Genomic DNA, 26,789 nt, shown 5'->3' on the forward strand with positions numbered 1-26,789 from the left:
AGACAATGAAGACAGGTCACTCTGTTCTGAGTAGCTCCTGTCATTGGCACACCTGGATCCACCTTATTATTTAAAGTGGAGGTGGGGAGAGGCTTCTTGAGCAGGTTCCAGCTACTTTTTGGAACCTGACCTAAGTTGGTCATCAGTGATCAGTTGGTGGTCTTTTCCCAACATCCTCATTCATGATCTTGTGTCTCTGGCTCTGATTACCTGGCACTGATTCGAAGAGACTGTTATGGTCTGATTGAGCTCAGGATATGACATACGGGGTTGGCCTATTAAAACTTCACTGCTTGGACTTGTCACTTCCAGTTCACTGACCATGTTGTCTATCCACATGCCGGGAAAAGTGTGAATGTTTACACGTGCAGATGCTCAGATGCGCTTGGAACTTTATTTTCATGGACCCAGATTTGTAAGTGTATCAGTAAACACACCGAGGCAATGTACACCCACACTCACACACGTATGTATGCCCTGAGAAGAGCACAACGTATTTGCACATGAGCATGTTTATGTAGATCACTCTGAGTGTATGCAATACTCATTAAGCAGCGAGTAAGAAAACAGACCCAGCAAAATAATAAACTTGCCTAAGGAATCCATTAAACTGAAAAGAATATCAACTGTAACCCTTTCAGTACTAAAGTGTCTCTCAGATATAGAGATGCACTTTGACGCCTTCTTGGGTTTTGATCAGTTATATGTAAATTGACCTGGAAAAGTACTGAAAGGGAATCGCCGTTTGATCTGGAAAGAGATTTAGGTAGTTTCAAAAGAAGACACAGAAAAGTTTTGGACTTTCTTACACTCTTATTCAGTAGCATCAGGTGAGTACAGACTGACACAGCCAGCCAGCCAGTGGTCGTTGCCTGTCAAAGCGATCTGCTTTGAAACAGAATTACAGGTGACCTCACTGTTATCACATTCTGTCTATCAGCAGTTTCCACCCAAGTACCCATGTTCTTTAAATTTGTATTGAGACATTTGAAGAAGAGGGCACTGTTTCCATATTTAAATGGCCAAACAGCTATTTTATTCCAAGTTGGTTTAGTCATCAAATAATCATTAGCAAAAAAAGTAGTTCGTGTAACCTGGCCTTCGAATTCTCCAGAAACACAGCAACTCTTCAACCTTCTTCTTCTTCAGTGTATTTAGGGAGCACATTTGAAATGATCAACCTTTGAGTTGTCCAGTAACCTAAGTTTTCCACAAAAGACAATTACATTTTTGCATCCTTTAAACAAATTCAAATGGTGACCAAAACTTTGCATCTGATTGTCACCTGTAGATCTGTTTCATTTGGATCAGTAATTGGATATCAATGATCAACATTTCATGTCAACAAGTTACTGACACAAAACAAAGCAAAGCTGTTTCAAATAACCAACTTCACTCAATAACCTGACTGTACCTGTAAGCTGTATGAAAAACAGGCATCCTCTACTGTGGGCTAGTCTGTATTTTCTGGCAATTTTCTTAGTCAGAGATGGTTCATATCAGTAACAACTTGACAAGGCCCATTTGAGCTACTACTGACAGTAATGAATGACTGAGTCAATCACAGGGAATGGCATTCTGATCCCACATGGCCTATTCTACCAAGGCAAAATGACACTCCTGTTTAAACAGTCTCACTTGCCAAGTATCTTTTGTTGATAAATTCCATCTAATCAGGTACTCTTTGCTTTGTTTAACAAGTGATTCCACAATCTGTCTATAAGCTCCAATATATTGACAATCTCCGTTAGCAATGATCAAAATCCACAATTCACTTTGTAACTTAATGCCAGATTTAACAACCACTGTAGATAAAAGAATGAGATGCCATCTCATCACTCCTCACTTCTCACCTATTTAGCTATTGACAGCTGCATTGATATGATTTGAAATCACTTCCCACTCAATGTAGACCATGATAAACCAATACCGTTCAATGGATTGAATAATGTTATTTTCTGTTTATTTTCATGATGTGGACATTGTTGGGAATATCAGCATGCATTGTCCATCTCTATTGGACATTGAACTTAATTTTTTAAAGTTCCATATTTGGCTATTACTAGAATTTAAATTCTCCTGAAGTTTTTGTGAGATTTAAATCTTGGTCTCTAAATCAATCAGTCCAGACTTGTTACCAACCTTCTAGCTCCCAAATTATCATAGTAATAGTTTATATTAAAAATGTGGTTATGTGGTTGAAAATGTTCACAAATCCATATCTAAAGGTTTATTTATTTAGCGATACAGCGCAGAGTAGGCCCTTCGATCTGTGTCATCCCTGATTCAACACTACCATAATCACAGGACAATTAACAATGACCAATGAGGCTACCAATCAGTCTTTGGACTGTGGGAGAAAAGTGGAACACCTACTTATTCTGCCTTTTTAATCACTTCCAGGATAGGGGAGCATTAGTAGACCAACAGTGGCAGTTCCCAAATATTTGTCCCAAATATTCACTAGGTAACCAACAATCTTGTTCAGAGAATACTTCAGCACCAATTCAAAGTCTTCAATAGCCATGACTTGGAACAAAGCAAAGCTAAATTTCAAAGCACCAAAACCTTTTAAAACTGATCTATTTGAGCAATTGATAGTTCCAAGATGGAATGCTTTGCCAGTCCCCTGCAAAGGGAGTAGATTTTGGAATATTACATGTGGGCTTTCTGGAAGCTGCTGATCCCTAGGTTCTAGAGCTGTTGGTCTTGCTTACTTTGGCCAATGATATGCTGGGAGAGAAAGGGTAGGTTAAAAAGGTCATTTTGCATGCAAAGGAAGTCTTTAGTGTAAGATCTTGAAGGAATGTCAGGTACGTACTATGAAATATACTTTGGTTTGGACTGGTTTTTAATTTCTCTTTGTGTTAAGTTGTTTTCTGTGCATGAATCCAGAATTCCTGGAGTATGTTGAGTAGTTTCTTTCTCCTGGTTGCTTTGTATTTGTTGTCCTGAGAGTAAGAATAACACCCAATTCGCCCACTCAAATTTTCTAAACATTTTTAATCCCAATATTTACTTCTAATGATTCTATTCTTTAAGATGCCCTTACACTGTTGTTTAATCAAATGGAAATGAACTATTTGAGCTCCCTGGATGACACTGAGATATTCTTGTGTTTTCTAAAAATAATTTGATTTTCAATGCATTTGGTCTCTTCTCTTTAACTTCATTGATGGGACAAGTTATGGCTGACTGCGGGCTGCTTTGTAACTGCAGAGCAAGCAAAGATTCTGTTTGACTTTGATTGTCTTTATAGTCCAGTTAGATGAACTCTTCCCTCTTGCTTCCAGTTTAGTCTGAGCAGCTCGTTAACTTAATCGTTGTTAGAACATTGACGTCAGGATCCTTTTGTCCCTCGACTTTCACTTGCCTTCACATAGTGTTCTGGGCTGGTAACGTTTTAATTTCAGCTGGGGTAAAGGAGATAGTAATATGTCATTAAATAGTGCCTGGAATGGTTATCATAAGGAGAAATTAGATAAACTGGGTTTATTCCCACTTAGGATGTTGAGGAGGGACCTTATAGAATGTTATACAGTTATGGGGAGAAAAGATTGATCAGTGCATTTATTTCCCACAACAGGAGAGCCTTGAACTAGAGGGCACAGGATTAAGGTGAGAGAAAAGAAATTGAGAACATAGAGCATAGATTAGGACAGTATGTTACAGGCCCTTTGGTCCATGATGTTGTGTTGACCTTTTTTTCTACTCTAAGGTCAATCTAATACTTCCCTCCCATGTAGCCCTCTGTTTTCCTTTCATTCATGTGCCTATCAAAATGTCTCTTAAACGTCCCTAATTTATTGCCCTCTACCACCACTCCTGGCAAGGCATGCTACACACCCAAACTTCAGGTAGAAAAACTACCTCTGACATTCCCCTACATTTTCCTCCAGTCTGCTTAAAATTATACTCTCTCATATTAGCTGTTCCCACCCTGGGGAAAGATGCAAGCTGTCTACTCAATTATTTTGTACATCTTTGTCAAGTTACTTTTCATCCTCCTTTCCTCAAAATAGAAAAGCCCCAGTTTGCTCAATTTTCTTCATGAAAATTGTCAATCCAGACAGCATCCTGCAAAATCTCCTCTGCACCCTCTCTAAGCTTCCACATCCTTCCTGTAATTAGGCAACCTGAACTAAATGCAATACTCTGAGTCCGGTCTAACCAGTGTTTTATAGAGCTGCAACATTAACTGGCGACTCATCAGAATCAGGTTTACTGTCACCAGCATGTATCATATAATTTGTTAATTTAGGAGCAGCAGTATAATTCAATATATGATAATATAGAAAGAAAAAAGAAAGTAAATCAATTATATATATATATATTAAATAGATTAAAATAGTGCAAAAACAGAAGTAATACATATTTTTAAAAAAGTGAGGTAGTGCTCATGGGTTCAATATCCATTCAGGAATCGGATGGCAGAGGGGAAGAGGTTGTCCCTGAATCACTGAGTGTGTGCCTTCAGGCTACTGTACCTCCTTCCCAATGGTAACAATGAGAAGAGGGCATGTCCTGAGTGTCCTTAATAATGGATGTTATCTTTCTGAGGCACCACTCCTTGAAGGTGACTTGCTTACTACGGAGGCTAGTGCCCAAGATAGGGCTGAATATTTTTATAACTTTCTGTATCTTATTTCGGTCCTTTGCAGATGCCCCCCTCCCTCCATACCAACCTGTCAGAATGCTGTCCACAGTACATTTATAGAAGGTTTTAGGTGACACACCTAATGAAATATAGCTGCAGCCTTGCCTTCTTTATATCTGCATCGATATGTTGGGACCAGGTTAGATCCTCGGAGATCTTGACACCCAGGAACTTGAAATTGCTCATTCTCTCCATTTCTGATCCATCTATAAGGATTAATTTGTGTTCCCTTGTCTTACCCTTCCTTATTCCACACTCAGCTCTTCCATCTTACTGACGCTGAGTGCAAGGTTGTTGCTGCAACACCACTCAACAAGCTGGTATATCTCACTCCTGTACTCCATCTGAGATCCCACTAACAATACATAGCCACACAGTCTTGGGTATAGAGGGAGTAGAGTGTTGGGCTAAACACACATCCCTGAGGTGCACCAGTGTCAGCAAGGATGAGGTATTATCACTAATCTGCACAGATTGTGGTCATCCAGTTGGGAAGTTGAGGATCCACTTGCAGAGGGAGGTACAGAGGACCAGTTTCTGAAGCCTATTGTAGCTATGGGAATGATGATGTTAAATGCTAAGCTTTAGTGAATGAACAACATCCTGACATAAATGTTTGTATCGTCCAGGTGATTTAGTGAAGAGTCATTGAGCCTCTGCTGTAGACCTATTGTGGTGATAGGCAAATTGCAATGGGTCCAGGTCCTTGCTGAGGCAGGAGTTCATTCTAGCCATAATCAACCTCTCAAGGCATTTCGTCCCCATAGATGTGAGTGCTACTGGGCGATAGTCACTTAGGCAGCTCACACTACTCTTCTTAGGCACTGGTATAAATATTCCCTTTTGGAAGCAGGTGGGAACTTCCAACCATAGCAGTGAGAGGCTTTTGAACTCCGTGCCCCAACTAGCAAAGGGCAACACAACTTCTTAACCACCCTGATAACTTACGTGACAAATCTGAGGAATCGATTGATATAGACCCCGAGATCCACACTGCTAAGAATCCTACCATTAACTTTGTATTTTGCCTTCAATCCTCCAAAATGAATCACTTCACACTTTTTCAGGTTGAACTCCATCTGCCACTTCTCACCCAAGCTCTGCATCCTATCAGTCAACCTACGACAGCCTTCTACACTATCCGCAATACCACCAATCTTTATGTCATCTGCAAACTTACTAACCCACCCTTTGACTTCCTCATCCAATTTATTTAGCATGATCACAAATAGTAGAGGACCCAGACAAGACCCCTGCAGAACACCATTGGTAATTGACCACCAGGCTGAATATCTGCCATCTACTATCACCCTTTGCCTTCTGTGGGCAATCCAATTTTGAATACACACAACCAAGCTATCCTGGTTCCTAAACCTCCCATGCTTATCAGGAGGAACTTATTGAACACTTTGCTCACATCGATATACATCACATCCACTGCTCTACATTCACTAATTTGTTTTGCAACTTTCTAGAAGAATTTAGTTAGGTTTGTGAGACATGACCTGTCCCTCACAAAGCCATGCTGACTATCCCTAATCAGGCCATGCATCTCCAAATGCTCATAAATTCTGACTCTAAAAATTATTTCCAACAGTTTGCCCACATCTGATGTAAAACTCACGAGTCTATAATTCCCAGGGTTATCCCTATTACCCTTCTTGAACAAAGGAGTAACATTTCCACCCTCCAGTCTTCTGCTACTATTCTTGAGGTAATGCCTTCCCTCTCTTCCCATAGCAAGGGTATATCCTGTCAGGTCCCAATATTTTTCAAAAGTTCCAGCACGTCCTCGTTTTCGAATATTGAAGCAAAGTATTCATTAAGGATCTCCCCTACCTCCTCTGACACCAGACGCATGATTCCTCTTTTATCCCTAATCGGTCCTGTCTATTCAATTCGATTCTATTACTAAAACTAATTCTAAAACTCTATTCAATTTAAGGAGATCTGAGGAGTATATTGTTCACATAGAAGATAGAGCTGCCAGATGGTGGTAGAGACAGATATGATTACAACATTTAAAAAGCACTTGGACAACTACTTAAACAAGGAAGGCATGTAGTGATCTGGGTCAAATGCAGGCAAATGGGATTGGTGCGGATAGGTAGAATGGATGATATGGGCTGTAAGGTGTGTTTCTGTGATCTGTGATTCTATGACCTTACCTGTCTGAATTTGGTAACCAAAAAAGATTTATGTTAGAGAGCCTTGGGAAACAGTCAAGTGTCATTGCTCTTTCAGATTTTCTTTACAAAATGATTGCTTTAACCTCAGGCAGCCACAACACTGAAGACAATGGATAGAGAGAATATGTCAAATTAATCAGTCATTGTTTGAGACAATGGATGGCATCCGTAAGTCTCGCAAGACTATGAATCTGCGCCTGGAAAGTCTTGCTTCAGCCTCTCCAGGGCGCAGGCCTGGGAGAGGTTGGATGGAAGTCCGGCAATTGCCCAAGCAGCAAGTCTCCCCTCTCCACGCCACCGATGTTGTCCAAGGGAAGGGCAAGGGCCGATACAGTTTGGCACCGGTAACATCGCAGGAGTTGCCAGAGCGAGGTTGAAGGCAACGTCAGATTGGGACTCCAGCTCGGCATTTGTCCTCAGGATTTATTCCCAAAGCCTTTCCCATAAGTGGGTATGGCCACAAGGCAGCGGAGGTTTGAAATCAGAGTTTTCCCTCTCTTAGATGGACTGTCTTCCCAGGCTGATGTTCTCCATCTACCCGAAGCACTGGTTTCAAGGTGCCAGGACCCACCTTTGCCCCTTCTCCTGTCAGTAGAAACAGTTCCGCCGGCCTTAGAGACTAAGCCACACGAGAAGGCCAGGAGTTGGACTTGGTTGTCAGAGACTATTTGAGGTGCAGGCCATGAGGAGCACTTTAAGGTAGTGGGAGCTTGTCACCACTACCCCTCCTCAGCTTGACAACCCTGGAACCATTTGAGACTAATAAGCATGTGTATTAACGTATGTAATAAGAGAAGTGATTGGGACGGAAGATGAAATAGAAAGAAAGGCAGAGAATTAAAATAGTCTGGAAATTGCACAAGGACACTGTAATATTCCTGTGGGATTTGGTTGAGTTTGTGAAAGTTAACCATGGTGCCATTGGACAGCAGAAGGATAAAACAACAGTGTGAAGGGAGGTTAATTTGTTCATCTCTCCAAGGGGGATAGTGTTAACTTTTTTTGATTTTGAGCCTCATCAAATACAAGTGAATTGCTCTGCAGCAAAGGCAGTTCTGGATGGAATGCTGGTCCCCTGGAGCAATAAGGCAGAAAGTCATCCATAGACAAACAGCCCTTTAAAGTCCTGATTTTTTATTATCTTGTTTGAGGACTTCGGCCCTTGCAGTTTACCTTATGCTTAAATGTCACTGGGAGCAGAAACTCAAACTTCCAAATTATTTTTGTAGCTCTACCAACTCATGAAACAAATGTCTTGGGTATCAGTCTCAACTGAGTGCACTGGCTTTTCAAACTCCTTTTCTATGAAGTCTCTAATCTCTGTACAGCATAAGCAGATGTTATCCTTGGTGCACAGTTAGAATCAGAATCAGATGCAGGTTTAATATCACTGGCATACGTCACCTCAACAGTTACAAATGGATAGGTAGGAGAAAACAGGACAATGTTTTCATGGTGTGCATGTCCATCAACACATGTTTCTGATCTCTTCTTTGATTAAGTGACTAGGTGCTTGAGTAGAATCTCTTCTGCTAGAATATCCAGTGGGTTAACAATGTTCTGATTTTAAGTCTCTCTGCCTGCTGAAGAAAATTCCCTTTCCAGCATTTAATCATAAACCTGACAGTTCCACTGTAAAGATTGTTTGTACTTTCACCTTCTTTGAATTTTTGGGGTATTTCATTGTAACATGGGGACAAAGTCCTGAGGTTAACAGTTAATCCCACAGCTACCTGACATTTCATCTGCCTGCCTTTTCTCCACCCAGTAGTCTGGTTTCCCAACAGTTTTCTGCAGTTATTAGGGAGCATCCCTTGACAACTCATGTCTAGGAATCATAACAGACAGGCATAGGTACTTTGTACAGTTGGTGTGTAGTGCACTGACTGCTTCAGTGATTGAAAATATCAGTGGTACTGAACAGAGGTTCACTTTTCCATGAAGGACAAAGTGCAATAGGTGTGAGCAGATTTTGGGATGCTTTAGAGTCTGCCAAGTTTTTCTCCCCAATCCTATCCATTCATATCTTGTGATGTAATCTTTCCGGCAGCAGTTCTCTAAATGCCTTCCAGAAATCTAAATACACTATCTCCACTGGTTCCTTTTTATCCATAATCTTTGTTGTACCTCATAAAATTCTAGCCAATTTGTCCAGTTTTATTTCCCTTTCATAAAATCATGTTCTCTTTACTTGGTCATTTTGATCTACTACCTAATGTACTGCTATTAGCACAGTTGTGATGGATTTCAGGATTTTTCCCAGTGTTAGTTTAACTGGCTCTGTTTGTGGTCTTGAGTCCTGTCTTGGCCAATCAGGAGTGTAAGGGCCAGGTGTAGAGGGATGGAGGTCAGGGGTGAGCAAGATACATAAGTGTGGTTGGAGAGGTGATATTTGGTGTTGTGGTCCATGGAGTTAGTTGCCTAAGGATAACAACAGGAATTATAAGTGGTGTTCCAGTTCAGCACTGTACTGTGAAAGAATGACCAGCGACAATGACTCCTGGGATTCATTCCCCTGACGTTGTTTCCCTGGCATTTATCAAAAATCAGTATAGAAACTGAATAGATGCAGAAATTGTGATGCATTACAAATTCAATCACACCATCAAAGTGTCCAGTTAAATTTCGTGATTGATATGCATCTAACCTGAAATTTTCATCATCACATTTCCCTCTGTCCAGCTGTTATCTTTAACCTAGCAATCCTTTTGGCCAACATGTTTGAGACGTTAGAAATTGCAGACGCTGAATTCTAGAGCAAAACTCAAAGTGCTTGAGAAACTCAACAGAACAGAGAGCACCTGTAGAGGCAAGGAGATAGCCATTGTTTAGTTTGAGACCTGAAACGTCAACCAACCTTTTGCCTTCCCAGATGCTGCTTGAGCTGCTGAGTTACACCAACAGCTTGCTTTTCACTTCCAGGCCAACATGTTTCATTGGAAATGGAGTGAGGGTGAAAAGACAAGGGAGTCAGAGAATGTTACATGATCAGTTGGACTTTACTTTCCCAACAAAAAAATAGAATGGAAGCAGTTCTACAGGCAGCCAGGAGTCAAGAGTATCCTGTCCTCTCACTCAATGAGGTGTGTAGAAGCGGCCAACAGTTTGTGTGGAAATAAAGTAAATTACTTTTAAAATATGAATACAATTTAATCTGAAAATCAGCCATAAAGCCTTCCTATCCCTTGTCCCTGTCCAAGTAAGATTTGCTTATTATTTGTTTGGATCATTCTAACAACCAGGTTCCTTTTAAGGACAGGATTGGTTTTGTTTAAACATCATGCCAGATTTTCGCATTACTTTAGTATCTTTTGTTGTTTTTCTTTCAGTTTTGTCTCAGTTTTTGAGGAGCCTTTTCTGTTCTTTTTTATCATTTTTCTTTTCGTTTCATTGTTTTTATCCTCTTCCCTCCTATTGTTTTTTAATTCCTTCCTCTACTGCACCTGCCTGCAATAGAACCATCAGCCCCTCCTCAAAATGTAAAGTGCACCAGTCCCAGTTCCACCAGCATTCTGGTAAGTTGGTGGCCACCGCCACCAGAGAGTCAAAATGGCGAGCTGGCAAAGTACAGTATCAGGTACCAAGCGCTGGAGGGAGAGGATACGCAGATCCACGAGGTGAAGGACATTCCACCAGCGACCACTGAGATGCGGCTGGAGACCTTGTCGAAATGGACTAAGTACCGGGTGACTGTGATCGCACACACAGTGGTGGGACCAGGCCCAGAGAGCACACCCGTAATCGTTCGCACAGATGAAGATGGTAAGTCAGATCAACTATTTTGTCTATATTTCAATGTTTCGTGTTAAGACCTTCTTGGAGTTCACTGAACCTCATTCTCTGATCTGTTTTCTGTATCATCCCCAGAAAGCACAGAAAATTGCAAGTTACTTTAATGAAAGTTTGAACTTCTAAAGGGGTCATTTCTGCTGAGGTTACATACTGAGGAAAATAAATCCTGCTGTTCAGTTATCTTCCCCTTTAATTATCATGAATATTCCCCAACATAATTTTTAGTCTCTGCACAGTTAGCTCTTCTGGCTTATCAAAAAACTGTTTTCAAATATCTGCAAAATCGTCCTGGTGAGGATATTTTTAAGTATGTGATATAGCTGGGTAGGAAATATGTCTTTAGTCATTGGTAACAGCCATACTTTATAACCTGTTTCCAAAATTCAGAGACGTCAATGGAATTAGTTCAGGAATTGGAGTGACATTTATAACAGCTATTTATAACCAACTACAGATACATTTTTATCCTGAGACCTTTGTCTTTTTTTTATTATTCACTTTATTTCTGCAACATTTTACCATTCTCCCTCTGGTGGAAATGTTCACAGAGGTGTTGTGGAAGGGAAAAAGTTGTCCTTTGATGTAAAAGATCAGAAGTCACAGTGGGATGGGATCAGCTCCAGAATAGTTAAAAATAAACAAAAGCTGCTGGAAATACTCAGCAGGTCAGGCAGCATCAGGAGTTGTTTTGTTTTCTAGTTGCAGAATAATCAATCTTGGATTCACCAAATAAACGAGCAGGAAAGTTAGACGAGTCTTAGCAAGGTGGAAAGTGCTGCAATACTTCAGGGAAGGGAGGTGAATATTTAAATGGAACAAAAAGGGAAAGAAAATAAGATAATTATTTTTGTGCTGTTGCAAAGTCCAATGCAGGTGCACTTTTTTAAATTTAAATTTATTTGTCATTCATTACTGGGATGTAGCGTGAAATAAGTCCTTCCAAGCCCTTCAAGCTGTGCTGCCCAGCAACCCCTAATTTAACCCGAGCCTAATCACTGGACAATTTACAAAGAGCAATGAACCTACTAACCAGTACTGTATGTCTTTGGATTATTGGAGAAAACCAGAACACTCAGAGAACACCCACACATTATATGGGGAGGACATACAGACTCCTTACCGATGACGTTGGAATTGAACTCCAGACTCCAACGCCCTGAGCTGTAATACCATTGTGCTAACCACTATGTTACCATGGTGCCCTCCCTCACTCTCTCTGTAAATGTTACAGAAGCCAGACTTCATGATTCTTACAAGAAAAATATCAAGATGAGCTGAGGTGAGGATGAGGTAAATAGATGGAGTTTAATTGGTGCCAAGTAAGATAGTTGCAGCAATAAAAGAAGCAATGAAGATGAAGAACACTGTAACCTGTAGCAATGTGGTCATCAAAGGAAATGTAAAATTATGCTTTGGCACAATATGTAGCAGTAAATTTAACAAAAAAACATTTTGGGATAATGCCAGCTCAATTATCACAGTATATAATTACAGAAAGAGAATAATCACACAGCAGATAGAAATAAAAACTTAAGGAGGGGATTATAAACTAGAATAATAGCAAGCAATTTAGTTGACATTTAGAACAGTTATTGAATGATTATATTGCATTTAAACAAACAAAGCTCAGTTTGTTTGTTTCTGTGACAAACACAGTTCACTGCCGCCTGTAGGAAATCCTCTGAAAACAGATGAGCAAAGGAAAAGGCCGTATTGAATTACCTTGTTATTGCCATGGAAATTCTTGCTTTTTCACAACTGTCTTGCAAGTTGGCTGATTGCTTGCTAGCCTTAATAGGACCACTTCAAATTATGATCAAACAAAGAGGAAAGGCCATCATTAATGTGATTGTTTATAGATATTAATTGGAGTCATACTGTATGTGTAGATAGTGTTCCTGAAGTTTCCAGTTCTAGATGCCAGATGCATTGTGAAGGTCATCGTCCTGCTGCTCTGTTCCACTAGTGAATTGCACCCTCCCAGCTGTTAATGGCATGTACAGTTATCCTGCACTGACAGAAGGTTACATTCTTTAGAGGGCCATAGCAGCAATATCACATTCCCAGCATTCTGATGGGCCATTATGAAGGAATAAACAGATGGTTCCTTGGAAGGCCCAGAACTTCGTTTATATTCCCAATTTTTTTTCTTCTTTCCACTGCTTGCTCCAATCTCAGGAACAGGGGTCTGTTGCCTGGTACCCAGTTCTGTGCTAGGCCTTCAGTGTTCAGTAATCCCACATGGCTGCCCTTTCCTGATACCCAGGGTGGATGCATGAACATAAATATTGCTCCATCTATTTATATTTACACTTTAGGTATTAATCCCTTAGAGAAAAAAATCGTAAAAATGAACAGTTTTAAAATAGGGAGGAGTGGCCATTTTAATTCTCCCAGCTGGTAGAGCTAGTGCGTCACAGGTTCAATCCTGACCAGTGGTGCTCTCTGGGTGGAGTTCTATGTTCTTCCTGTGACAAAAGTTCTGGACCCATCCACATCCCAAAAATATGTGGGCTGGTAGATTAAAACTGGCCTCTTTAAATTGCCCTGAGTGCATAGGTGAGTGGTAGAGTCAGGGATATTTCAATGGGGTAGTGAGAGAATAGAAAAGCTGGGACAAATACAGAATGGGTGGTTGGTGTTGGGCGTGTATTGTAAAATAGCATGATATTAATGGATTGAGGGGAGTTAATGGGCACTCCTGAAAGAAAATAAGTTGCAGAGGTACAGGGAAATAAGGAGAGGAGGAGTGGGAGTGATAAGTGGCTTCATGGAAGCTACCATGGGCCCAGTAGGTCAAATTGAATCATTCTGTGCTATTACAAGAGATAGTGTAGCTCATTTGTTGAATACATTATCCTTTTTGAAAATAGCCCATTTCAGCAGATCCTATATTAAGTTCTGGACCTTCTTGTGTTTCTCAACTACAATTGGAGCAGATGTGAATGTGTTTTCCTAACTGTGTATGAAACTCAGATGAGGATTACACTCGGTTTATCAGCCATTGCTCACAGATGGGAAATACAAATTATTTCTGGTCTGACACAAGAGCTAATACTAACCATTGTCACCATCTTCAGATTAAGAAAATTAAACAGGAAAATGTAAAGAATATTGCAAGAAGCTAAAAGCAAACCCATGATCTATCAGAAAGCAGTCTCCACTGAGACTTCACCAAAACCAATGGCTAACTGCACTCCTAAATATTTCCAATATAATACAATATGGCCATTTGTTTAACAGGAATCAAGACTTTAAAAAATCCATGAGACAGAATTAGCATTTAGTGAAAGGCTGTGAATCTTGTGTTTTGTAGTTTTCTTATGTGAACATACTAAATGGGAATCAGAGTGGTACGGATTGGATAGCTCATGGTTACAATTAAGTTAAAATGAATCTTGTCATTTGAAATAAGTATGTTGTTGATGTGTTGCTGAATACTGTAATTTGTTCTGTTAATTTTCATTTATTGTTAATCCTTTTAAGTCATTTCTCTCAAAAACTCCCTTTTTCTTTTTGCATAATCTGTTCTTTTGACACTTGGTCTTATGTTCAAAAAATTTCCATTTGTCCTCATTAATAATAGGGATTTGAGCTAACACATATTTCTCTACACTTTAAAGCTCCTTGCTAAAATACATTTATATCCTTTTACAAACCTTAACAGTCACCTGTAGACCTTTAAGACTCTTATGTCATTCACGAGCCATGGTTTATCTTCTGCTTTAATCCCATGTTTCTGTTGCATCCCATATCCCTGTTTTCCTTAATATTCTGTAATCCATCATCCACTGTTGCAAATGAATTCAACATCTCAATCCACTCTGCCTTCCAAAGTAGAGAATTCCAAAGATTCACCTCAAACTGTGCGTGAAGAAATTTCTCATCTCAGACCCAAGCGGCCTACTCCTTGTTTTGAGATTGTGGTCCCTGGTTCTAGACTTCTCAGCCAAGGGAAACATCCACCCTCAATCCAGCCTGTTGAGTTCTGTAAGAACTTTGTATGTTTTATTGAGATCTCCTCTTATCTTCTTTAACCAGAATATAGACTTTACCTACACAACCTCTGCCTAGCTAGTAAATCTACCATCGCAGAAGTTAGCCATCACTGCACATTCTTTATGGCATATATGTTCTTTAATTAAGCAAATTTACATTTACATATTTTTCTTTTAATTTAACAATTTAGAGACCAAAACTGTACACCATCCTCCAATTATTCTTTTACTAAGACACTGTAAAATTGCAGTAAGATTATTTTTTCATTTTGTAATAAAGGCCCATGTTCATTTGATTGCTGTTCCTGAGTTTTGGCATTCAGAGACTTGTGTACAAGAGCACATAGGTCATCCAGCCTCTCACCATATAAAAAACACTTTGCTTTCTCTATCTTGTACCGCCATGGATAACTTCATACTTTGCAACATCATTTTCCATGTTAGTGCATACTTCTTTTCCACCAACAACTAATTCCCAATCTGTATCAGTGCATCCCACCCCCAATCTCATGTGTCCAATCTTGTTGATTAGTTTCCTTTGTGGGACCTTATCCAAAGCATTCTGAATATCCAAGTAAATCACCTCCACAGTTTGCTCCCTTACCTACCCTTCTAGTTACATCCTCAAGGAAATCCAGCAGATTAGGCAAATATGATTTTTCTTTCTCATATGTGCTGACTCTATTTAATCCAAATATTTTCTTCAAGGTATTCTATTGTTACATCCTATAAGGCAATTCCAGTATTGTTGCTGTGAGGGGAGCAGGCTGTAGCTCCCTGTTTTCTCCCTCCAGTCTTAAATAATGGGCTCAGATTTATTAAACCCCACCTTCTATCAACAGTGACAGTTCCAGAATCTATCGTGTTAACCACAGCATTAACTACCTTATAGCCACCTCTTTCAAAACTCTAGGGTTTGCATTAATTAAATTATATTTCGCTAGCTCTAAAGCCACCACTTTCAAAGCTTCAGTGGTTCCATTATTCCTAATAGATATTAATATGTCCAATTATTATTTCTGTTGTGGAGCAAGGTGGTGCCTAGCTGCCAAATTCCATACTTATTGCCTTGATGTTAGCTACAGCCATCTGGAGACAATGTGGTTCAGTACCACTTCCAGATTACTATATGATCAGTCTGAATTTGGTCTCCTTTGGCCATGAATGGCCCTGCTGCAAAGGTATGAGTTGACTCTCCCTCACTGTAGTATATGGTAGTCCTCAATGCATGGACAAGCTGACACTTACACACTCTATAGAACTTCATTTTTGTATGTCAGACCTCAGCTTGTTCTCTCAGGTCTGATCTAGTTCAATTCCATAGTAAGGTGAAGTTATAATTCTGGTGTTTACTTGGAGTTGGATTATTAACTTATTGCAGCAGGGAAAATTAATGGTGACACTTAATACTGGAAAGACTTAGCGGGTCAGGCAGAAACTTTGGAGAGAGAAACAGAATAAAAGATTCAGGTTGAAGATCTTTATTCAGAGCTAGAGCCCCCATTGCCAATTCCGATGAATGTTCTTTAACAGAATCATTGAGTTTATTTATCTACCTATGCTGCTAAGTATTTCCAGGTGCTTCAATTCAGAATTTTACCATCAATGATTTTCATTATCATATTATGTGTCAACACATTTGTATGGGTCTTCCGCAGGGCTGTCTAGTGTCCTTTGGAGTTAGGAAGCCCATATGGCCTTTTGAGAAAGTGGTAACTGACTCCAAACTAGTCTACATCGGATTTGGGATTGGTTTATTATGTCACATGTACCAAGATACAGTGAAATCTCACAGTTCATCTTATTTACAAAGAGGCGGCATTTCTTCCTTTCTGATGCCCTGCACGTTATTCCTGCAGTGCCCAGTGCTCCCCCTCGTAAAGTGGAGGTTGCAGCTTTAAACTCCACTGCCTTGAAGGTAAACTGGCGGTCTCCCATCCCGAACAAACAACACGGCCAGATCCGGGGCTACCAGGTGCACTACGTGGAAGTGGAGGATGGAGAGGCCAGGGGACGACCACTGATAAAGGATATCATGCTGGCCGACGCACAGGTTAGGAAGCGAACTGAAGAGTGGTGGTGGTGGTTGGTACAACTGTTGCAGAAGCAGTTGTAAGTTGATGGTAGGAAGCTACACATGACTTAATAATTAACTGTGCCTACAACACAGACAGAACTGGGGCAGATTGTCTACTGTTTCTGTGAAACCTCATGTTGAGACTGCCATGGCTAAAACACCAGGGAGGAATGGTTGAGGAGAAGATTGCTGGTTACACAAGTTGTTATGATCTCCCATGCACTGTCTGAAAATACAATGGATGCAGATTCTCTGTCACATTTCTGAAGGGAGTTGGATGGACGTACGTTAATTTATGGGTCCTGAGAGAGCACCATTGGGCAATGGAAATAGTTGATTGCTTTTTCAAAGAGCTAGTGGATTGTTCAGTCTTCTTTGCTTTGCTGAGCTTAATACTTCAGTAAGAAGGTGATTATGCACTTACATGGTTGCAAGATGCTTAGATTAGTAATTGCTGAAATCAGGACAAGCAGAGGCCAGTTACTAGGTCAGAATACAACATCTTCCGGGGGAAATGTCCCATCTGAACTAATAACATAAGGACAAAGCCCGGAGCTTATTAATGTCGGCCATCTGGACAGAGTGAAGTTATCAATCTCAGTCAAAAATGACCTAATGCAAAAATACTTCAGTTGACTCTGTGTCACCATGATATATGCTGGGACTCTAAACATGGACAAGCTGAGCTCCTTGGCCAGTGATCCAGGGAGAAAGATCCATTCCTTATGGGCTCTGTTGACTCCAAATCAAGAAGTCACAGGTTCAAGGTACAGGCTGAACGTTCAGGCTATAATTTGGTCCTGCTTGACAGAGGTTCGACATCCATTCCAGAGCTCCCGTAGCAACAGCTGAAGGTCAGGAAGTTGTCCTTGTACCTCAGCTGACTCTTCCTTCAAACAGAATCAGTAAAATTAGATAGATTGGACATTTGCTTTATTACTGTTTGTGGGATCATACTTTGCACAACATGAATACTGTAGAACTACAAATCAATAATTATTAAATGTCAAGGGAATTAATTCTATGTTATGTAATTTGGGGTGATGTAGAGATATATGAGGAAATACAATATAAATGCAAATCTGTCTTTATTTAATATTAATCATGTTGACTCCTTACCCAGCAGCTAAGATGGTGTCACATGACACACTCGGCTCCTACACTGTTGTCAATTAGTTAGCATAGAACAATGTGCAAATTCTTGAAGAGATATAATTCTAATGCAAATTTTTATGGTTGCATACCCCAGTACACGTCCATGAATGCATCCTTTATATCACACCAGCCTTCCAATTTCCTGAAAATTTTAAGGTTAGTATAAGAGTTATCTTTTCCCAAATGCCAGGAGTTAACCATAACCTCATTGCAATTGACCATAACATCTTTCAGATCACAGCTTCAAAGTTTTCTCAGCTATTGAACTACTTTCAATGTAGAGTCACTGTTGCAGTGGAGCTTATATAACTGCAAACTGCAGTGCAAATCGGATCCAATTAACTACAGCCCAAACAGTTCATCCTCAGTCATCAGCAAAATCATGGAAGATGTCATCGGCAACTCTTTCTCACTGATAACCTGCTCATTAATGCTCAGGATGAGTTTCAACAAGATCATTACTCCAGACCTCATGTCACGGAACAAAAATAGACCAATGAAGGTGACATTGGCTGACCCTGGTAGGAGTCTGGCACCAAGGACCAAAAATCAATGTGGATCGAATGGAAAACATGCCAATGGTTGTGTTTATGCCTTGAACGGTAAGGCAGCTGGGTTTATTTGAAGTCAGTCATCCCAACCTTGGGATATCACTGCAGGAATTCCCCAGTGCAGTGCCCAAGACTCAGCCATTTTCAGCTGTAACTTAAATGACTATCATAAGTTCAAAAGTGTGGATGTTCACTGATTAATCAAACCTGTGATCAGCAAGTCCTGGGGTTGAGGTTCAGAGGTCAAGCCTATGATCAGAGAGTCCTGAGATCCTGAAGTTAGCAAAGTCTGGAGGGCAAAGCCAAAGGTGTAAGTCCAGAGCTCGGCAAGTCTGGAGATAGAGGCCCCATAGTTGAAGCCTTTGGTTTGGCACCTCGAAGTCAGAGGCCCAATGTCTGCGATTCTGGGCCAGGGAGTGGAGGTTAGAGACCCAACGTCTGATTGTCTTGGACCAAGGGCTTAAGGCCTGAAGGCAGCTTTTCCTGGGGTTAGAGGCCTGTTTTTGTGTGTGCAAGTGGGTGGGAGCTTGTTTTGCTGTTGTTGCTGCTGCGCTGCTCTGCTGAAAATTGTGGCCATATTATGTTGGCACTGGAATATGTGGTTATACTTGCAGACTGCTCCCAGCGGCTGCCTTGGGTATATTGTTTGTTAACACAAGCAACACATTTCACTGCATGTTCTGATCAGAATCAAAATCAGGTTTAATATCACCAGCATATGTCATGAAAATATTGTTTTGTGGCTGCAGTACATTGCCATACACAGTAATAAAAAGTACAAATTACAGTAAGTATATATCAAAAATATATTAAATAAGTAATGCAAAAAGACGGGAGCAAAATACTGAGGTTCTTTGGGTTCATAGTCTATTCAGGAATCTGATAGTGGAGGGGAAGAAGCTGTTCCTGAAATATTGAGTGTGTGTCTTCAGGCTCCTGTACCTCCTCCTTAATGGTAGCAATGAGAAGAGGGCATGTCCTTAACAATGAATGGCAATTTTTTGAGTCATCACATTCTGAAGGTGTTCTGGATGTTGGAGAGGCTAGTGCCCATGATATAACTGGCAGTTTACAACTTTCTGCAGTGATAACTAAGTCTAAGTCTATTTGCTGCACAATGTTCTATTCTATTCACAACTTCTCATGGAAAACAAATCAGTCCATGGAGATGCAATGGACTGCAGGTGCTATGATCTGGAGCATAAAAAAATGAACTCAGCATGTACAGTCAATGTTTCTGGTCAAGACCCATCATCTGGTCAGGAAGCTAAGGCCCAGATGTGGAAAGAACTGACTACGCTGACATGGACTGAGAAGCCACCTCACACAGGTGCCATGTAATGACAAAGGAGTATCTAGTCATCGACAAGTCAGCCTTCTGGAATCACTCTTGACCCAAAACTGAGTTGGACCAGCCATACAACTACTGAAGCTGCAGCAGCAGTTCATAGAGCAGTGTGTGACTCACAAAATCCACTGATTGCAAAGCACAGGGTAATAAAACCATCTTCGCTTGGCTGGTTGAGTGCAGCATCAACAACACCAAGGGACCTCAACACCATGCAGAACACTGCCACCTACTTGACGGACATTCCGTTAATCCTGGCCACTGCATGGATACAGTGTGGATCATCCAGGAAAAGAATTACAGTTACTTGTCTAGACTGTGCTGAACAAAACATATGAACTTTTCTACCAAGAAGGACAACGGTGGAAGTTGCATGAGAATACCAACACCAGAAGGTTGCCCTTTAGGTCATGCACCACTCTAACTGGAAAATATTCACTGGATCTAAATCCTGGAACTCTGGGAACACTTTGACTAGAAGATTGCAGTGGTAGAAGATGGCTTGCCACTACTCTCTCCAGTCTAGTTAGGGATGGGCTATAAACACCTTGACTAGGTGATGCCCACACCTTGACTAGGTCACTAAAGTACTTACTCAGTTTAACAGCAGTGTGATAATGGGAGGGGAGTCTATTTAGGTGTTAACTGAGGTAGAGGTTCTGGCCAAATCACCAGGAATAACTTGCCTGTTGTTTGAAATGGACAGTGAGATGGTAACTCATTTTGAACAGCTCAACCAGAGCTGATCCCCAGGGGATCAGTGTTCACTAAGTACTATATTAATGCAGGCTAGACTTGTGCATTGAAGTCTCTGGAGTGGGATTTGAACTTGTCATTTTCTGTGTGGATTACCCACTATACCACAAGTGATAATGAGCCTGGATCTGTCTACCATGTAGAATTCCTAGGAATCAAACCACTTCTCATTCATTCCTATGGCATACATTTGAATAAAGCACAGCATTCCCTTATTCTCTTGCACTGCATGGACCAAACACCTTTCCTGCAGCTCTATCTACACCTGTATACTGCAATTTGTGAATTTCTTCAGGTGCAGACAGGCAATTCAGCATAAAATTATGCTAGCAGATGGTTAAATGGTCATCACACTAAATGTAATCAATTGAATGTGAACTCCAGTTGCAGACAAAATCTAATCACTTGTGTGTAATGCTGTTTGTGTGCAATGTCGTGTATTGTTTGGTTTAGATTTAATCACTAAATGAATGATTAAATGGGCCATGCTATAGCCTTGCAAATTGGTGATTTCTATCTCCAGGTCTTCAAGAACCTAATGTATGGGCTTTAGAAGCTGCATTTCTTAGGCACATTGGTGCTGTCAGAATCAGCTGTTTGTTGTCAATATCCCTGTGTCAGTATCTGACTACTAAATTATATTGAATCCCTCAGATTTATAGCGCAAGTTATTTGGCCTTCATATCCCATAGTTTCCTTCTTTGTCACGTACACCAAACCAACTTAGAATTGTACCAGTTTCATTCTTTATGTTTAATCTGTTTTAGTGTTCCATATAAAAACATTCCGCGGGTACTTGATTTGACCTTAAAATGGGAGTCATTCATTTATTATGAACCTCTTCCAAAGTGTATCTAATGCCACAGACTCTCACAACACAACCTTTCAAACCATTTTGAAGCTTTCAATTTAATCTCTTTTCCAGGTAAAGGTCCACAAACTGATAGTAGATTTACAGAAAGCTTGTGGCTCTGAAGGAGGCCTTTCTGTCCAACTGGTAAAGGAAGCATGGTCAGGCCAACACCCTATTGGTTATGGGTCTTTAGCACTCATCCAAGTGTTGTATCAATGGACTGACAGACCAGAACTCTACCACCTTCTGGGTGGAAAAAAAAGACTTCGAGTCTTCTAGACCTAGAAGGTCTTCTTGTCCTTCTACCCAATATTTAAATCTACACTAAGGGAAACAAGTCCTTGCCATTTATTCTACATCCCTCATGTTTTTATACATCTCAATGAAATCTCTGATCAACTTCCTCCATCCTAAAGAACACCACCCCAACCTATTTCCTCATAGCATAAACGGTTCAATGCAACTCTCCGAGTAATGCCATCACTCCCATTGCCCCACTTATTTCCCCCTCATCTATTCTCTCTCAGGTGCCTTTCTTCCTGTATTAGGGGTAATTTACAGCTGACAGTTAATCTACCAATCAGCACATCTTACGGATGTGGAGGGAAACTGGAGCACCTGTGTGGAAAAGCATGTGTTAACAGAGTTAATCTGTGACTACCATCTGGACGGTACACAAGGTCAGAATCAAACCCAGATCACGGGAGCTGCCCGGCAGCAGCCCTATCTGGTGTGCCATTGCAAAGCTCTGTTCCATCATTCTCCATTGCTGTAGGTGTCCAATCCTGGCTTCACTCTCACCAACTTGACAGTGGAAAGACCCAAATCTGTCTGTGCATATAGATTTGACTGGCCTCAGCAACTGTGACAATAGGGGAAAGGTGTCATCTTTTGATAATGGTTATTTAGAAATATCAGCCTATACCTCATTATTATTGAATGGTCTCAGTTGGGGACACTTGTGGTTATATATATAGTAGCATGACTATGAGTGACCACCTGTGTAAATGAATGTCTGTGTGTGGATCTACTTATGAAGAGCACAAGGTAGAGTGCCACTTGCACAAGTCCATGCTTGCTAGAATTGGGCTCCATTCTGTCTCTCCTCCCACCCCAAAATTCAATATCCCAGATATTCACCCCCACCATCATTCCCTCCCTTCCCTTCCCTGTAGAAATTTCCATAACCACTGTATATACCTGGTAATGTTCTCCATGGGCCAAGGTTTGTCAGCATGGCTAGAAGACCAAATGCAACTGCATACTGCATGGGGAACAGGAGCGAGAAAAGAGAACTCTTAGAAGTGACTGCTACCAGTCCAGCAACAGCCTTCTACGTACTCATTGCTCTTGGAGAAGTATCAACCAAGGAGCTGAAATTAAGTTCCAATAACAGAAAATTGCACCTCACCTCCTTCCATATTTCCTTTTGATCATTTGTTCCCTGTTTTGAGCCATTGCTGTAGATCGGTTTCACACCTAAGGTTCTTGGAGGAAGCCCTTAGTCTTGGCTGTCTGACTAGGATTTCAACCTGAGGCCAAGCACAGACAGGGTTCCAATACACTGAAATAAAAACAGAAAAAGCCAGAAACACTCAGCAGGTCCGACAGCATCTGTGTAGAAGAAAACAATTAATATTACAGGTTTATGACTTTTCATTAGAGCTAGGAAAGAGAGCTGCTGATAATTTTTGTCTAGCCTCCTGCAACTGGAAAACAACTTTGTTCTCTTTCCTAGTGTGGACAAAAGCTCAGAGCTAAAACATTGATTGTTTCTCTCTTCACGGATGCTGACTGTCCTGCTGAGTGCTTGCAGCATTTTCTGCAAGTTTTGCTTTTGACTTTCATTCTGATACAATTGCTCGACCCTCCTCCCTTAGCAGCCTGACTTTTCATCATGGTGTCTGCTTTCTGTAATGAATCCTGAAGGTCTGTGTGTTCTTACATGATGACAACCACCATAGATGCCTCAAAGATCTTCCTTCATCCTTGATTCGATTTGTTTTTTTTTTCTCTTTTTCTTGCTGTCCTCCTGTTCCTCAGTGGGAGACTGACGACACTGCAGAATATGTGAGTAAATTTCCTACTCCTCTGTGCTCCCTTGTGTTATTCAACTCCTGCAGAGTCCTGTTTCTCGCTGTACAGAAAGTCATAAATGTTTGCTTACTGATTTTGCATGGGCTAGGAGCTTGCTATTTCCTGTGTTTTATTTTCTTTTGGGAAGGGATGGGTCTCCTTTTACAATATTTAGTCCCAGTATTTTCACAACAGCTTGAGCTGGTGTAGTTTTCTTCAGAATAAAGGAGACAGAGGGGAGATTTATTTCTGGTGTACAAGATAATGAGAGACTTTGATACCAGAGAGATGACATTTCATATTTTAGATTTGAAATAATTAGAGGAATGTTGAGAAACTAACTGAATGAACATGTGGTAAAGATCTGGGACTCAGTGTTTTGAAGGGTGGTGGAGACAGAAGTCTCTCCTTCATGATTCTAAATATGATGAGGGCTTGAAGAGCTAAGACTTGCAGAGGTGTATATCTGCCCAGCTGTCCTTCTATCCTTTATGTCTTGGTGGTCACAGCATTTCAAGTTTTCAAGGTTTCCAGTCCATTCCACCTGGCATTCCATGCACAGGAAAGGGGGGGGGGGGTAAACTAACCACTCAAATGTGTGTCTTTCCAATCAAAGCCACCACAGATGCCCCTGATCTCTTCCTTTTGTCACTTTGCCTATTTGGTTTTTAAAAAAATGGGTTTCATGAGAGCTACCTCCACTCAGTGGTGGACATAGCCCTTATCTGAAGTAATTTTAATAGCATTCATCGACCAATATTAGGCAGGTTCTGATTCGCCTTCTGGATTAGTGCCCATGTGGAAGGGTTCTTCTCTGAATCTTTATTTGTACCTTTTTGCATTCCATAGTTTAAGGGAACTGCCAGTCTTCCATACAACCTTGCCCAAGCCTGTGGCCTGGAGAGGATACTCCAGCGTCACCTCACCATGACAGACTGAAGCAAGAGTTGCCAGGTGCAGATCCACGGTCTTGCGAGACTAACAGATGCCATCACAGTTTAAGGGTGCTGATTTTGTGCATGGGATGCTTTAAGTTTATCCAATGTGACTAAATTGGATTCTTGTTATGTTCCAAGCTGAAGCAATGTGTTTCTATTGATAGGAGATGATCATTTCTGGGCTGCAGCCAGAAACAACATACTCCATCACTGTGGCAGCCTACACAACAAAAGGCGATGGTGTGCGCAGCAGGTCCAAGCTGGTGGTCACCAAAGGGTCAGGTCAGTCTCCTGCCATGGTATTTGACTTGAAGCAGAAAAGGCGTTATAAATGGGTTCCATTTGCACTGAACATCTTATTTTCCTGCAAGAGAAGGGGTAAAGAGAGGGGGTGCAGATGCCACTTCCTTCCCTTTGTTTCATGGTCCTCTGTCCTCTCCTATCAGATTTCATTTTCTTCAGTCCTTTATTTTTTTCACCTTCCACCTCCCAGCTTTTCATATCATTCCCTTTCATGAACACCCCCACCACCCTCTTTCCCCTCACCTGGTCTTACCTATCACTCATTAGCTTGTACTCCTCCCTCTTCCCCCTTCTTCTTCTTATCTTGGCTTCTTCCCCATTCCTTTTCAATCCAGGAATGTTAATGACGCCGCCTGATTTGCTGAGTTCCTCCAGCATTTTGTTCGGATTGTTCCAGATTTCCAGCATCTGCAGAATCTTGTGTGTGTCTGTGAGAGGACAGATGTTGGAAGCTAGAGTAGCAAACTATCTGCTACAGGAACCCAGCAGGTCGGGCAACATCAGTGCACCAGATGAAGGATCGCAACCTGAAACATCACCTCCATACTTGCTGATTGACCTGTTAAGTTCCTCTAGCTTTTTCAGTGTGCATCTTATTTTCCATTGTTTTTTTTCTGTTCTGCAATCCTTGGTGACATTGTCTGAGCTCCACCTGCTGATGCTGTCAAGGTATTCTCCTATGAAGAACTGCCTTGGTCGTGTTGGCATTCTGTACATTCACCTGAGGCAATGTTGAGGATCAGCTGCTGATTTTATCAAACTTTTCCTGGTGGTTTGAAGGCTGATTGTACTGCAGTTACCATTATCCCAGATGGCAGCAGTGTGCTGAGACTGGTCTATTTGAACCTGGGTTCTTTCCCTACTTGGTTCAATCATACTCTGCCTTAACCCATTCACCAACTTATAGTATGAACAGACATTCCTGCGATTAAAGAGCTATGTAGTCATGCAACGCAGAAACAAGTCCTTCAGCCTGACTACTTCAAAGTTCAAAGTAAATTTATTATCAAAGTACATATGTATCTGTCACAATATACAATAAGATTTATTTTCTTGTGGGCATACTTAATAAATCCAATAACCATAATAGAATCAATGAAGGACCATACCAATAGCACGCAAAAAACACGAGCTGTGAAAATACAAAAAGAAAGAAAAAAGGAAAGAAGTAGATAGATAGATAGATGAATACATACTGTACATACATACATAGATATTGAGAACAGGAGATGAAGAGTCCTTGAAGATGAGTCCATAGATTGGAGAACAGTTCAGTAATGGGGCAAGTGAAGTTGAATGCATGCCAATGAAAATTCCCATCTAACCTAGTCCCATTTGACCATGTTTGGCCCATATCCCTTTCCTAAATACCTTCTAAATATTGTTGATGTACCTTCCTCAACCTCTTTGCCTGGTTGTTCATTCCACATACTGACCACAGATAAAAATGTTGCCCCTCAGGTTCCTATTAAATCTCTCCCCTCCACCTTAAACCCATGTTCTCTAGTTCTTGATTCCCCAATCCTGCAGTAAAGTGTGAGAATTTATCTTATCTATGCCCCTCATGATTTTATACACCTTTACAAGGCCCGCCTCAATCTCCATTACTTTGAGTAAAGTTCCTGCCTGCTCAAACTCACTGTGTGACTCAGTCCCTCAAGTCCTGGCCACGTCTTCTTCAATCTTTTCTGCACTTTTTCCAGCTTATTGTCTCAAATTTGTTGCTATACACAATTGCTAAATGCCTGAGAGAAAAATAGAAGCTGAGCTATTGAGGTTGGGATGGATAAAAATCACTGATGAGTCAAGTCAAAGGGAGAAGGAGATAGAGAACACTTCATCATCTTCTACCTTAAATTAAATTCTGTATTTCTTTCCCAGGGGCAGTTACTATAAAGGAAATTATTGCTCTGCAATTGTCTTTCAAGAAGGGATATTTGCTTGTCAACCTTTCTTGAGGAATTACATATCCTTTCTATTGTTTTGGCTGGAGAGAGGCAGTTTCATTCTGCCCTATTTCTAGATTCGGAGTGGTAATTATTGCATGCCACAGTTTACCTGCTTATTAATAAATCAGGGAGGAGTCCACTGTATCG

At 40.9% G+C, this 26,789-nt stretch overlaps 1 protein-coding gene across 16 annotated transcripts in view; it reads left to right on the top strand.

The window, feature by feature from the left end:
- The window catches only part of LOC132406245 (receptor-type tyrosine-protein phosphatase S-like), a 475,477-nt gene that overhangs the window by 309,647 nt on the left and 139,041 nt on the right, over positions 1 to 26,789 (top strand). For 10 of the 16 annotated variants that reach the window (XM_059991616.1, XM_059991623.1, XM_059991621.1 and 7 more), the window contains 3 exons: positions 10,303 to 10,608; positions 16,496 to 16,689; positions 24,555 to 24,672. The exons of the other annotated variants lie outside the window; for them this stretch is intronic. In XM_059991616.1, the coding sequence (XP_059847599.1) occupies positions 10,303 to 10,608; positions 16,496 to 16,689; positions 24,555 to 24,672 (618 nt within the window). The remainder of the gene's footprint in view (positions 1 to 10,302; positions 10,609 to 16,495; positions 16,690 to 24,554; positions 24,673 to 26,789) is intronic. 16 annotated transcript variants of the gene reach the window in all.

Source organism: Hypanus sabinus, chromosome 16 (assembly GCF_030144855.1).
Source record: "Hypanus sabinus isolate sHypSab1 chromosome 16, sHypSab1.hap1, whole genome shotgun sequence".
Classification (NCBI taxonomy): domain Eukaryota; kingdom Metazoa; phylum Chordata; class Chondrichthyes; order Myliobatiformes; family Dasyatidae; genus Hypanus; species Hypanus sabinus.